This window comes from Alligator mississippiensis, chromosome 12 (genome assembly GCF_030867095.1).
Source record: "Alligator mississippiensis isolate rAllMis1 chromosome 12, rAllMis1, whole genome shotgun sequence".
Taxonomy (NCBI): domain Eukaryota; kingdom Metazoa; phylum Chordata; order Crocodylia; family Alligatoridae; genus Alligator; species Alligator mississippiensis.
This window is the reverse complement of record NC_081835.1, coordinates 26,358,450-26,371,900: the sequence shown is the minus strand read 5'-3', so window position 1 is coordinate 26,371,900 and position 13,451 is coordinate 26,358,450. Positions and strand designations below refer to the sequence as shown.

Here is a 13,451-nt window from a genome sequence, read left to right as displayed (position 1 = left end):
CAGACACTTTAAATCTTGGAGAAAGCTAAAACAAACCAAGTCAGACTTGAAAATCCCCACTGGCCTCAGAGTCCTATACATAGATCAAACTAAACACATTTAACACATTTTAGATTAAAACACGGACTCAGCAAGTATAGTAGCCATTCAAATTTACTGTAAATTCATAATGCAATATAGGTTGCCTGATCAAGGAATAAAACATTCTTACTACAATAAAGTTACAGGAAATAGTACCAATTGTATAGAGCAGGGGTCAGCAATCTATGGCTTTGTACATGGGGCTTTGGTGGTGTGACCCATCCCAAGCAGCAATGGATGGGGTCCTAGTGCCTGCCCACCCCTGACCCGAGTGGGGTTATTCTGGACCATGGTCAGTAAAGGTTGCCAACCACTGATGTAGAGTATTTTCTCCTCACCCACCAAGAACGCACATGCATATCCCAGCAAACGATGGGTATTGACAGCAAGGAGCACAGGACTTGTACTCTCCTTCCTATAGCCTGTTAATAATGAAAGGTGAGCAACAGAACAAGGAAGAATATCCAGAGGGATTGTTTTATGTGTTTAGTCTTGTTTCTGCTTTTAAACAATGTGTAGAGACACTTCAAACTATTAAGAAAAAAAATCTCTTGATAAAAGATCCTTCCAATCTTCACAGAATTTATCAGGTGACAATGTAACTTTATAAATCACTTGAATCCTGGCCTACAGAGACCACTGTCCAGAGTTGAAAGCTTAGCGATATCAAGATTTTTAGGTCTTTCCTTCGTATGAAGAGGTCATTATTAGCTCTTTTAGTAACAGATACCCCTTGCTCCCAAACTTTTATTGTAAAATTATGCTGTATTTTATAAAGCTATGATAGCATCTACATGCAAATCTAGTTTCCCAAGTATGCACAAAAGAAAAAAGAAAAAAAGGTGACTCAATATGTGGCCTCTTTCAATTCAGCCGACTTCTGCCTAGACTTTACATCAAGCATTTACATGTGTGCCATTGTTTATTTTCATTTGGGACTAGCCAACGGGTAATCAGAGTTAACAGTACTGCTCCCTTCTGATAAATGATTTTGAATCTCTCGAGGCAGCACAGTCATAATAACAGAGATCAAACTCAGTTCCTCTGAGTCAGGGTTAACCTGCCAATTTGATTAAAAAGGAATAGCTAATGTGGCTGACTTTATTAATCAACAGTAATAACAAACTTCGTATATTTTTCACTTGTAATGATCTATCCTGCTTCAGCCATCTCAGTTAATGCTAGATGCATCTGAAAAAGATAGTATTCCTGATGTTAAAAATGTAATTATAAAAATAAAAGAGCAGTTAAATGCAAACATTTCTCAGTTTTTCCGGTTCCAAGATGCATCAGCTGAACAATGTCTTGATTAGGTGCTTTTTTATCACAAGGCTTCAGTAAAAATTCTTCTAAGTCACACGCACACTAAAGAAACCTTGGCCATCTCAAAACAATTATAATTCAAGAAAGATTACAATTGTTTGAGGACTACCAGCATAATGATTTGTTTCTTACTAGCCAGGATTTACTGTTGCCTCAACAGATTTGGTTCACGTGACTGGACCTGTATTTAGTTACTTAATGTCTACTAGCACAAGTTACAAACCTAGAACTCATAGAATCATAGAAAATTAGGGTTGGAAGGGACCTCTGGAAGTCATCTAGTTCAACCCCCTGCTCAAAGTACGACCACCCCCAACTAGATCATCCCAGCCAAAGCTTTGTCTAGCTGGGTCTTAAAACCTTCCAAGGATGGAGATTCCACAACTTCTCTGGATAACCTGTTCCAATATATTACTACCCTTCTAGTGAGAATTTTTTTCCTAGCATCTAATCTAAACTTGCCTTGCTGCATCTTAAGGCTGTTGCTCTTTGTTCTGTCATCTGACACCACTGAGAACAGTCTAGCTCCAACTTCTATCAAACTTCACTCCAGGTAGTTGAAGGCTGCTATTAAATCCCCTGTGTAACAGTGTGGTACACCACATGTACTGGTCCTGATGTGGGAGGATCCCGAGAGGCACAGCAGGACACCAGAGGAGTGCAGCAGAATGCAGGAAATGGCCGACACTTACCTACAGTTGCAGAGCTGGCAGAAGCGAAGCAGCAAGCAGCGCTGCTGAAAATTATAAGCACCTGTTCTTTGAGGCTACTGGGGAGCACAGGACATTATGCCACTTACTCGTGCCCAGAGCCGGCTAGAAAAACGCAAGTGGAGCCAAGCAGTGATGGGAAGCAGGGTAGTGCCGCTGCATTCAACTCTGCAACACTGAGAGTGGCAAGAAATTGAGTTGATTTCCCAGTCTGGAAACCCAGAGGGGTATCCAGCCACCCGGTGATCCAGGGTTGGCCACAGTAGTCTTCATGGACCCCAGAACCCTGATGCTGGAAAAGAGGGCATGTGAGTGTGATAGTGACTGTGGCCTGACACACAGGCACAGCAAAGACGCAGTCTGTCCTTTAAATTGCATAATGCTTTAAAGAAATGGTCGGTGCTAATTTGAAAAGCTGCAGACTACTTATTTGAGGTAGGTAAGGAACCCCACATACAGAAGCAAGTAAGGCTGGACTGTTTGATCCGAGCAGGTGAATTACTTGCAGAAGGGACTGCTGAACATCCAGGAATTAACTGGGGGTTGTGACCTGATTGCTACCCATCATGAATTAAATTTTGAACTTTATTTAAGAGAGCCAGTGAACTAATTATGAACCTTATTTATCTACAAGAGCCTGTGAATTAATTTTGAACTTTATTTATGCAAGAACAAATTAATTATGTACTGTGTTAATTTTTGAAAACCCGCAGTGTGCCTGGAGTAAGGCTTGATGAATTGAATGCGATCAGAAGTGAATTACAAGGCCCCAGAATTGCTTATGGGTCTGGCATCATCAAAACCCCAGAGCAGGTCAAAAGGCATCAGGTCATGTTAGCCTGGGGGGCAGGAACACTTGCATCAGCCAGACCTCAGCTGGCACGTGGACAGGGTGTAGTGGAGCCCCAAGAGTACCAACAACATTAGCGTTCTTGCAGGTTGTTCATACCATCCCAGGACCCCCATTTTATTTAAGATCAAGGCTCGAAGTTCCTTGGTGCCCAAGGTAAGAGGGAGCCCAACCACAGCGGAGATCTCCTGTGTCTCAAGGCACCTCCTGTTCTGGTATAACTGTTCACACCATCTCAGTCTCCTCTTCTCTAGACTAAACAAGTCCAGTTCTCTCCGTCTTTCCTCATAAGTCATGCCCCTGAGCCCCATCACCATTTTTGCTGCCCTCCACTGGACTCTCTCTAATCTGTCCAGATGCTTTCTGCATTGGGGGGTCCAAAACTGAACACAGTACGCCAGATGCAGCCTCACCAATGCTGAATAGAGGGGAGTAATCACTTCCCTTGACCTGCAAGTAACATTCCCACTCTTGCATGCAAGAACATCGTGCAAGACCATCTCAAAACCTTTGCTAAAAATCAAGGAATACCACATCCACTGGTCTCCCCACATCCACAGAACCAGTCATCTCATCATACAAGACAATTAGGTTGGTCAGCCATGACTTGCCCTTGGTGAACCATGCTGACTGTTTCTAAACAACTTCTTCTCCAAGTACTAAGAAATGGATTCCTTGAGGATCTCCTCCATGATTTTTCCAGGGACTGAGGTGAGGCCGACTGGTCTGTAGTTCCCTAAATCCTCCTTTTTCCCCCTTTCTTAAATATGGGCATTATATTTGCCCTTTTCCAATCATCTGGGACTTACCCTGGCCACCATGAGTTTTCAAAGATTATGGCTAGTGGCTCTGCAACCTCAGACAGCTCCCTCAGCAACCTCGGGTGCATCCCATTTGGCCCCATGGACTTGTATATGTCCAGCTTTTCTAATAGCCCTAACCTGTTCTTTCACCACTGTTGGCTGCTCACCTCCTCCCCAAACTGTGCTGCCTGGTCCAGTAGTCTGGGAGCTGACATTGCCTGTGAAGACTGAGATAAAGAAAGCCCTGAGTACTTTAGGCTTTTCTGCATCCTGTCACCAGGTTGCCTCCCCTATTCAGTAAGGGACCTAATACTTTCCCTGATCCTCCTCTTGCTACCAAGATGCTTGTAGAACCCCTTCTTGTTATTCACACCCCTTGCTAGCTGCAACTCCAATTACACTTTGGTCTTCCTGACTTCATTCCTGTATGCCCGAGCAATGCTCTTATACCCCTCCCTATTTATTTGTCCAAGTTTCCACTTCTTAGAAACTTCCTTTCTGTGACTTAGTTCACTGAAGAGATCAGCTTGGCTTAGCAGGGGTCTTCTATGATACTTGTTAGTCTTCCTGTGCTTTGGGATGGTTTGTTCCTGCACTCTCAGTAAGGCTTCTTTAAAGCACAGCCAGCTTTCCTGGACTCCTCTCCCTATAAGACTGGCTTCCCAGGGCATCCTGCCCATAGGCCCCCTGAGCGAGTTGAAGTCTGCTTTTCTGAAGTCCAGGGTCCTTACTCTGCTGCTCTCCAGCGTTCCTTTCTTCAGGATCCTGAACTCAATCATCTCATGGTCACTGCTGCCCAAGTTTCCATCCACTACTATATTCCCCACCAATTTTTTCCCCGTTTGTGAGCTGCAGGTCAAGAACAGCATGGCCCCCAGTTGGCCACTCCAGCACTTGCAGCAGGAAGTTGTCCCTAACAGTCTCCAAAAACTTCCTGGATTGCCTGCACACTGCTGTACTGCCCTCTCAGCAGGTGTCAGGATGATTGAATTCCCCCATGAGAACCAGGGCTTGTGACTGAGAAACTTCCACTAGCTGTCAGAAGAAAGCCTCATCCACCACTTCTTGGTCTGGTGGTCTATAGAAGACACACAGCACATCATCACCCTTGTTGCACTTTCCTCTAACCGTAACACAGAGACTCTCAACAGGCCTATCTCCAGTTTCATACTGGAGTCTGAACAGTGAAATGGCTCTTTTACATGAACTAAAACTCCTCCTCTTCTTCCCAGGCTGTCCTTCCTGAACAGTTTGTACCCATCCATGACAGTGCTCCAGTCATGTGAGTTTCCACCAGGTCACTGTTGTTCCAATCACAATTTCTGCAAAATCCACAACCATAATTTGAGTAGGTCCCTACTCATAAATGTTTATCTTCTTAAGCTCCCCAGAATTCTAGTGACAACATTAAGGTATGAAAAAAATGCAAATTTAACTAAGGAAATGGTTTCCTTGGAACAAAGCATCTCAATCATCTTTTTACCAAACAAACTGCCTGAAGCCTCAATCTTTTTGTATGTGTAAAAGCACTGACACTTGTAAATTGCGTCAATCGTTTCTGCACACACACACACACACACACACACACACACACACAATTTTTGCAAGCACACAAAGTTGTTTGTGCACGAGCTTCTTGAGCACTGGCTTTTGAATATACATAAAGAACCCCCCACCCCCAACCAGAATAGGGAAAAAAGCTATTCATTTTATACTCCCACACAAGGAAGCCACATTAATTACATTGTTTATCATTAAGTTGCCAAAAGCAGCATGCGCTCAGTAATGGAAACCAAGCATACAGATAACACTGAGCATGTCTATAGCGTTTATGGCCCATATTGAGCAAACATGCTGATGGAAATCTACCACAGTGATACGTTTGTGCAACTCGTGTAAGATGTATGGTAAAACCCATTTAGCGCAGTCCCCTTCAGCACTTTTTTCCCCCCAAGTAATGGTGAGCCACTACATTGAATACATTCTGATTTTCTGTGCACCCCCACAGCTAAGCTGCACCTACCATTTCAAATGATTCCTGTTTCTTCACCAGCCTCAAATGTCTGGCAAACACCACCAAACAGGGCCCCAAACAGATCCCTGTTGGCCCCTTTCTATCTATCCATCACATAAGATTAGCATGGCCCTGTCCACAAGGTGAAGCTAGACCAGGTTGCTCTGGACCTCATTCTGCATATAAATTCTTAGGAGCATCCCAGGACTCATGACAAAAACACCCAGTTTCAGTCATAAGTGGGGAGCTAAACAGTACATGGATCCGGGGGGGGGGGGGGGGGGTACAGAAAGAGGTAGTGGTGAAATAATCTAGAGTGCACACATATTAAAGTAGTGCTGAGCTGTGGGGTCACCATGACTCAAAATGCTGTTGACTCTGCTAGGGGCCATCCCAATGAGTTAAAACAGTAAATCATGAGCCTTTTCGCTTTGGATTAATATCATGTTTCATTTGTTCTGTATATAAGTAGGTGCCAAAGTGGTGCTTAAAAGTGTGTTTAGAGTAACCTGTGCTAAAACTTGCAACACTTAAAAAGAAATAAAGAAGTAAAATCCATCAATTCTGGGTGAATTAAGACTATGGGTACTGTATGCAAATTGCTATAGCTATGTTTCTATTTTAAGATCAGTTCTTTCAAATTAACTCCTCACGTCCATGTGCTAGGATTTGATAGTAAGGGTGGGAGGAGGGTAGAGCACAAAGAGGCTACCTCAGATTTATTTTCCCTGTTGTAAGAGTGGGGGGAGGAGGGAAACAAATTCAAGACAAAGCTCCAAAAAATTAGACTCTGCACCTAGAAAATTATACCAAATTCATAAAGTTTACATATTATTTATTTTATATATATAGATAGATATATAGATATAATCAAATTATTGGGGGGATTGTCTTATAATCAGGGTCATCTTATATTAGAGTAAAAACAGTAACTCTTTAAAAGCTAGGAACATAAAAGAAGGCAGGTGTTGCTTGTTCATAATGCACTTTGGCTGAAGCCTCTCTAGTTCAAAGCAAGCTTTATTTAAACAGAAGACTGCTTCTCTCCCTACTGGTATACGTCTCTGTTTAGGATATTCAATCACAACTAAACGAGCTTGGATCAAAAGGTCAATGGAAAGTCAATGGAAATACTTTCAAATCACAGGTGCACCGAAAATGCTATAGAATAGCATTTGGCATTCTAATTGTGAATAGGGTGACAAAAAACATCTTAAAATACTAGTATCTCATGTGTTCATCTTACTGGAAGTGTAAATGCAGAGTCAACAAGGCCCCTAAGCACACACATTTGTAAAAGCATCTGATAAATATATGTGCTTCACTGAATCTGGGCCTTAAAGAACATGTCTTCAACCTAGCTTAATATGCAGAGCCACTATTTCTACATCTGCTAGTTCACAGATCTAAAGTCTACTGAACAAAGTTAACTAGATGAAAGAAATTTCTGAGTTCCTATATTTGCTACCTAGCACTTAATGAAATGATGAACAGCCATTACACCAATCTTCTTACCTGGTATAATGTTCTGATGTTCTTACACTGAAAGCTACATCCTTGCAAACCAAAAGGTACAAATTAGCTACATTCTCTTCCCATGATACTGCTTTCTTGAGAGGTTTCCAAATTTCAGGAGTAAATTTTTTTTTTTTTTTAAACAAGTCTGTCTGTGAGCAGGAATGCCATTCCCTCTGGGTCAAATTAATCCCTAGGGCAATTCCATTTAGCCCCAAGCCTAAATTCGTATCACAGTGTCTAGAGTGTATACGGCACGTTACATTATGCACCAATATATTCAAGATGAGTTGTATTTTGGGTGAAAGAAGAGAAGAAATGAGTAATGTGGTCTGATTAATCAGAAAGACCAAGACTGACAATATTTAAGTTCATTTTCCATCTGTGACAAGGGCTTCAAGAAACAGCCATGTTCTTTCATGAGAGAAAGAAGAAAAAGAACCCAATCCAGAGCAGGAAAAGCAACATTTGCACATGGAAAAAAAAAAATAGCAAATGTTGAAGATTCAGCAAAAAGCTTATGAGACCACTATGCAGATGTCTGTAACTAGACCAGGCTAGTAAGAAACATGATAATATTTTGTGCAAATAGGACCAAAACAATACTTCTAAGACTATGGGGGGTTTGAGATTCATCTAAAAAAAACTCCCAGTTCACAAATAAATTAAGTGCATATCTGCAGCTACTACCTTCATGCTAGAAATACGGTATCTCTCTACAACTTGTGGTAAAAAGGGAGATAAGGAGTTTAAGAGACTACTGCTAGCAAGGCAATCAGCTCTAATATCCCATTGAGAGTGTAAATGTGCCCATACAAATGATGCTTGGCCCATGCGCTGACTGAAGCTGTTCTGTGGAGATTCCTCACAAATCAACATTGTTTTATGATACTGACGTGGGACAGTATATGTATTGTACTAGTGGCTGAAAATATCATTGTACAATCAATGGAGATCTCACCTGTAGTTCTTACTTGTCCCAGCAGGGAAGAGGTTTTTTTCTAAATAACTATATAATAAAATAGATTTCAATATCTCAGTAACCCAAATGGACACTAGGGGAATTCTGGAAACAACCCACAAATTGCCAGATTCTACTGTACAAAAAGACACATTACTGGCTGCATGTACACATCAAATCAAGCTTGTTAAACAAATATATCAAATATCTAAAATCAAGTGTGCCTCAGAACCTTATGTTCCTTTGGAAAAGGTGCTCCAAATTCTTGATCCAGGACCAGAGTACAGTTTATAACACACAATAACTTCCTCATTTATTTAAATACCTTGGGTGCCTCTAGTAATAAGACGGGAACACCAACATAAAATATTCACTGACTGACTTTTAGATGTTCTGATAGCTGCTTGAGGTTCAGAGGGGAGGCTGATTTGGGCAAAGCATAAGCTGACATTGGTCCCGGGACACTGGTGCGGCCGCATGCTCCTGCCCACCCACTCCTACTTCCTCCCACCCCAGCCCCGTGCTACAGGTGGGGACCAGCATGCACAGCCCTGACCCTAAGTGTCTGGTGCTCACCCATCTGGGTTAAGCAGTGACAGCACAGGACAGGACACACTGCTGCTCAGCATGGGGGGAAAAGCAGCCCCTTCCATTCCTCCTCACCAGCACTTCCTGGTGCAGCTGCCCGAAGCTCATGGGGGGCTGCCCTGTGTCACTGCCAAATCACTGCCACCTCTGGGTTGCCCCATGGGGAAGTGGTAGCACCACAGAGCAGATGCAGGGCAGCCCCGAGCAGGCTCCAAGCAGCTGTACCAGGAAGCACTGGCAGCAGGATGGGAAGGGGCTACTTTCCCTCCAAGCTGAGCAGCAGTCTCTCTCCCACACCACTGCTACTCAGCCTGGGCCCCAGCACTAGCTCCAGGTGGCTCCCTCCAAGCTGAGCAGCAGCATGCAGAAACTGCAGCTTGGCATGGTGCAAAGAGGCCCCTCCACCTCACTGCCACTGGGCAGTTTTTGGTGCGGCCACCCAGAGCCTGCGCCGTGCCTGGCTGCCCTGCTGCTCCACCACCGTCGCCTCTGGGCTGCTCTGTACAGCAGCAGTAACAATGCAGAGCAGCCGCAGGGCAGCTCACAGGTGGTGGTGACAGAGCTGCAGGGCAGCCTGGCGCAGTGCAGGCTCTGGGCAGCTGCACCAAAAAACATCCCAGCCAAGGCAAGGGGGAGGGGCCACTTTCCCCTGCACTGAGCAGCAGTTTCTGCCCAGCTGCTACTGCTGTTGCTCAGTTTGGATGGACAAGCCTGAAACCAGTGTGCAGGGTTGCACACGTTGGTCCCTACTGCTACATGCCCAGGGGTGTAGCATGAACTGAACTAATGTAGCTGATGTTAACATAAAGTGTAACAATAGTGAACTATAACCATGTTAGTCTTGTCCTGTAAGCAACTTGAAAACTCCATTTTGTATCCTTCTGCTTGACATAAAGGTTATGCAGAGTTCATTCACTTATGTATGGGTGTGTGTAAAAGGGTGAATGGTGAGAAAATGGCATAAAAACAGGAGAAGATTTAACTGTTTATGTAAGCAACAAGGCACCAGATGTGTAAATTACCGCCAGTAATTAACTAACAAACAGCTGAAGAATCCCTTTGAAGCTTGAGGGCACAAAGGAGATAAAAGAAGAAATTCTGCCAAACAGGCAACAAGAACACTCCAAAGCTAAAATAGGCTGAAGACAAAAGAAGAACAACCACCACAAAACCAGAAACTGGGTATAGAAAAACCCAAAGCACTGAAACAAAGGATCCCTATAAAAGAACACTTTGAAAATGCCAAGTTGGGCGAGTGTCTCTCTCTACTGCTGTTTCGTCAGAGCACAGATGCATCTGTTCACCCCACTCCAGCTGTTATCTTTAAACCTGCTATCTTCAAATCATCATCATCATCATATACTCAATAACCCCGGGTTGTCCACCCTGGGCTGATATTGAGCAACTACTGCTGGTAACTACATCTGGTGTTATGTGTGGATGAAATGGTTGTTTTGTGTATGCCTGTTTGTAATGATGTGTATGATGACTTGTGTGTATTAGTATGAATGGTGTGCCCAAACCTCTATGTCTAACTCACGTGATCAATAAATACGGCACCTTGCCTTATCCCCCTTTATAAAAAGTCTTGCTCATGATTTGAGCAATTGGCAATTTGAGTATCAGGGGCAGCAGGACGTGCCATGGTTGGGTGGTGCAGAGCAGGCATGGGGTGCACTGGGGCTGCATGCTCTTCACAGCAGCGGGAAGGTGTTGCAGGGCACTCAGGCTCTGGGCTGCTGCAGGGTGGGTGCTGACCAGCTTAGGTGGGTACACAGGGGGGCTCCCATGCACACCCCCCATACCCTCAAACCCTCCCCTGCAAACCCCCCAGTCACACCTTCCCCCCCCACATACACCCCACAACTACCATACACATGCACACACAGACACACCCCCTCATACCCACAGCTTCCCACAAACCACTCACCCACCTATACCCCCACACCTCCGCACATGATATGAGAGTAAGACTGCATTTGGAGCTATTATGCAATCATTTCTACATATACAGCACAAACACACACAAATTACAACAAAAATAGATATTTGTAATTATATTAAAATATATTATGGGCATTTGATTTTTATTATATAATTTGTTTTTTCCCCCCATTCTAAGATGGCAAACCCTTTTCCCCAAAGGAATACTTCCAGGGGCAAGGGGAGGGACTTCTGGTAGCAAAGGTCAGAGGTTAGGGGGAGGACTTCCAGTCCCAAGATGGTGACCAGGGGGCGGGGCATTTGTAAAGGGGCGGGGCTACCCATGCAGCCCTTAGCTTGCCAGAACTTGGTAAGCAGCCCTCCGCCCGAAATAATTGCCCACACCTATTCTAACCCCTTTCTTATTTATTGAATATTGAAAACAACAATCATATACTCATAAACATTGGCCATGTGTTTCTATGTGGATATTTCAGGTCCAGTTCAACTACTGCAAACCCAGTATGGCTGTACGTACTGGGCATGGTTTCCCCAGGCATTACCTTTCCTGGCTACCTGGGACCTGATGGTACAAGCTTTCAGCTGTTCAATAATTAGCCAGAACAGAGATGACAAGAGACAATAATGTGGACAGGAGCAACCACCCATTACCTTGGCACCTTGTACTAGGGAGGTGAAGGGGTCAAGGATTACCTCACATGCGTTTCATCTTATGTCCCCATATACTCTCCTCCTCGGTTCCCATGGGATAAACCTTCTTTCTAGGTCAGCCTTTCCACTAAAGCATACACACAGAAACTAGATTTTACATTTCCCTAACAATGATAAAGATTGAGTCTATTATAAACAAAATTTACTTATAAAAGGTATTTCATTAATAATCTTTTTTTTTTTTTTTTTTTTTTTTTAGTATACATGAAGTCACAATAGGCTCATTTTCACTGAGCAATACAAGGCTGCACTAGTGAAACTTTTGAAAGCCTTTAGTATCAAGGAAGATTGATTAAATGTTTGACTCACTAAATAGAAGGAATGTTATTAAAAACAGGCATCTAATTATGGTCCATCTCCACTACAGATGTTACAGGGTTGATGCTAAAGTTTTCTACTCTGAAAAGCAGCCAACCATTACATCACAAACTACCAGGGGAAAAGAGAACATGCATCTGTTCATGTATTTAATTTTTTTTCCCCAGGCAATAAAATGTATTCAGAAGCAAGGTTTCAAAACCAAATTACTGCATTTAAATGTTTTAACAAACTCTCAGTACAATAGTCCTATACAGTAAGCACTTGAGATCTTTCAGAAGTTTCTAAACCAACCTTGGACAATGCTCCCATAGCAAAAAACACTTTCCAAAGAAGAAGCTTCCAAAAATAAAAATACAGAAAAGAATGAAATAGTTGATGACTCAACTCTTTCCTATGATCAAAGAATATAGCTTCTTACCTGCTGGCTGCCTAACACAGGCTGCTGTTGACCTATCTGCAATGAAGCAACTGTGGTTGGTTGTACAACTGGAAAGGTCATTGCTGGTTCTTGATAATGTTGTGGTCGCTGAGACAGAGCAGCAGCAGCAGGTGGAGTCTGAACTACTGGAAGTCCAGGCTGGATGAAAGAAAATATATTTTAGGGAAAAATGCAAACAAGGTATGAAATTAAAAAATCCTCTAAATCATGCTTGCCACTAAATATTTAATCCACAGCAAGGAAAAGGAAATTAAGAATATAAGCAAGGAAAGGAAAGTTTATTTTGACCTAAAAGTGTAGCATGTGTCCAGGCCCTGAATCTTAATGAGGTTTTAAAATTCTGCTTTCAGGGCAAACATATATAAAACTGAATTTGGTTTCCACAACCCAGGTAAGCTCCATCATCTGCCACTGAAAATGCACATATACTGGCTGACAATTCATTATTAAAAAATAAATCATGTGTTCCGTAGGAAAAATGGACATTAAAAACAAACTTTTGTCAGGATGTTTATTCAAATTCTGGAATTGGTGGTTATGAAATTGATATAGGTAAAAAAAAGAGGTAAAATGAGCACAATGAAAAAAAAAAAATCAGAAAAGTTCTTAATATATGCAGGCCTTCCAGGTAATCCATTAATAAAATGAATAGAGTGTGTGTGTGTGTGTGTGTGTGTGTGTGTGTGTGTGTGTTTATTTATTACACACACATATACACACTAAGATCTAAAAGACTGAACTCAAATTCCTACAAAACACTAATAACCCTTCTCTGCCTGCTTGATGCTCTACTGCTACAGTAGTTTATGTCCTTAAGTAGGGAAGTAATAAGTGGGGTTTTTTGTTTTGTTTTTTTAAAGTCAAGGTTTTTTCAAGCTTGTAACAGTTTATACCTGGGCTATCACAAACAGGAAAATGATGAAAATCCAATGCAAAGCCTAACTTGGACCTAAACATTTAGGAAAAACAGCAACATGACCAAAAATCTTAAACAATTCTTATCCTTCCCAACTCCCAATAACCAAGGGGAAGGGGGAGAAGGAAGAAAGAAAGCTCTTAAGTTCAATTACTGAAAACATCCACAGATAATCAGTGAAAAAGAATGGGCTTGTTCTAAGGCACTATGCTGTACTGTTCAGTTTAATGAGAGCTTTTGCTGAAAAACTGCTTTTTATTGTTATATTCAAAGCT

At 42.5% G+C, this 13,451-nt stretch overlaps 1 protein-coding gene across 11 annotated transcripts in view; it reads right to left on the bottom strand.

Annotated features, from left to right (window-relative positions):
* Positions 1-13,451, bottom strand: part of WNK2 (WNK lysine deficient protein kinase 2) — a 214,405-nt gene that overhangs the window by 75,148 nt on the left and 125,806 nt on the right. For all 11 annotated transcript variants that reach the window (XM_059715495.1, XM_019495400.2, XM_059715490.1 and 8 more), the window contains one exon: positions 12,240-12,398. In XM_059715495.1, the coding sequence (XP_059571478.1) occupies positions 12,240-12,398 (159 nt within the window). The remainder of the gene's footprint in view (positions 1-12,239; positions 12,399-13,451) is intronic.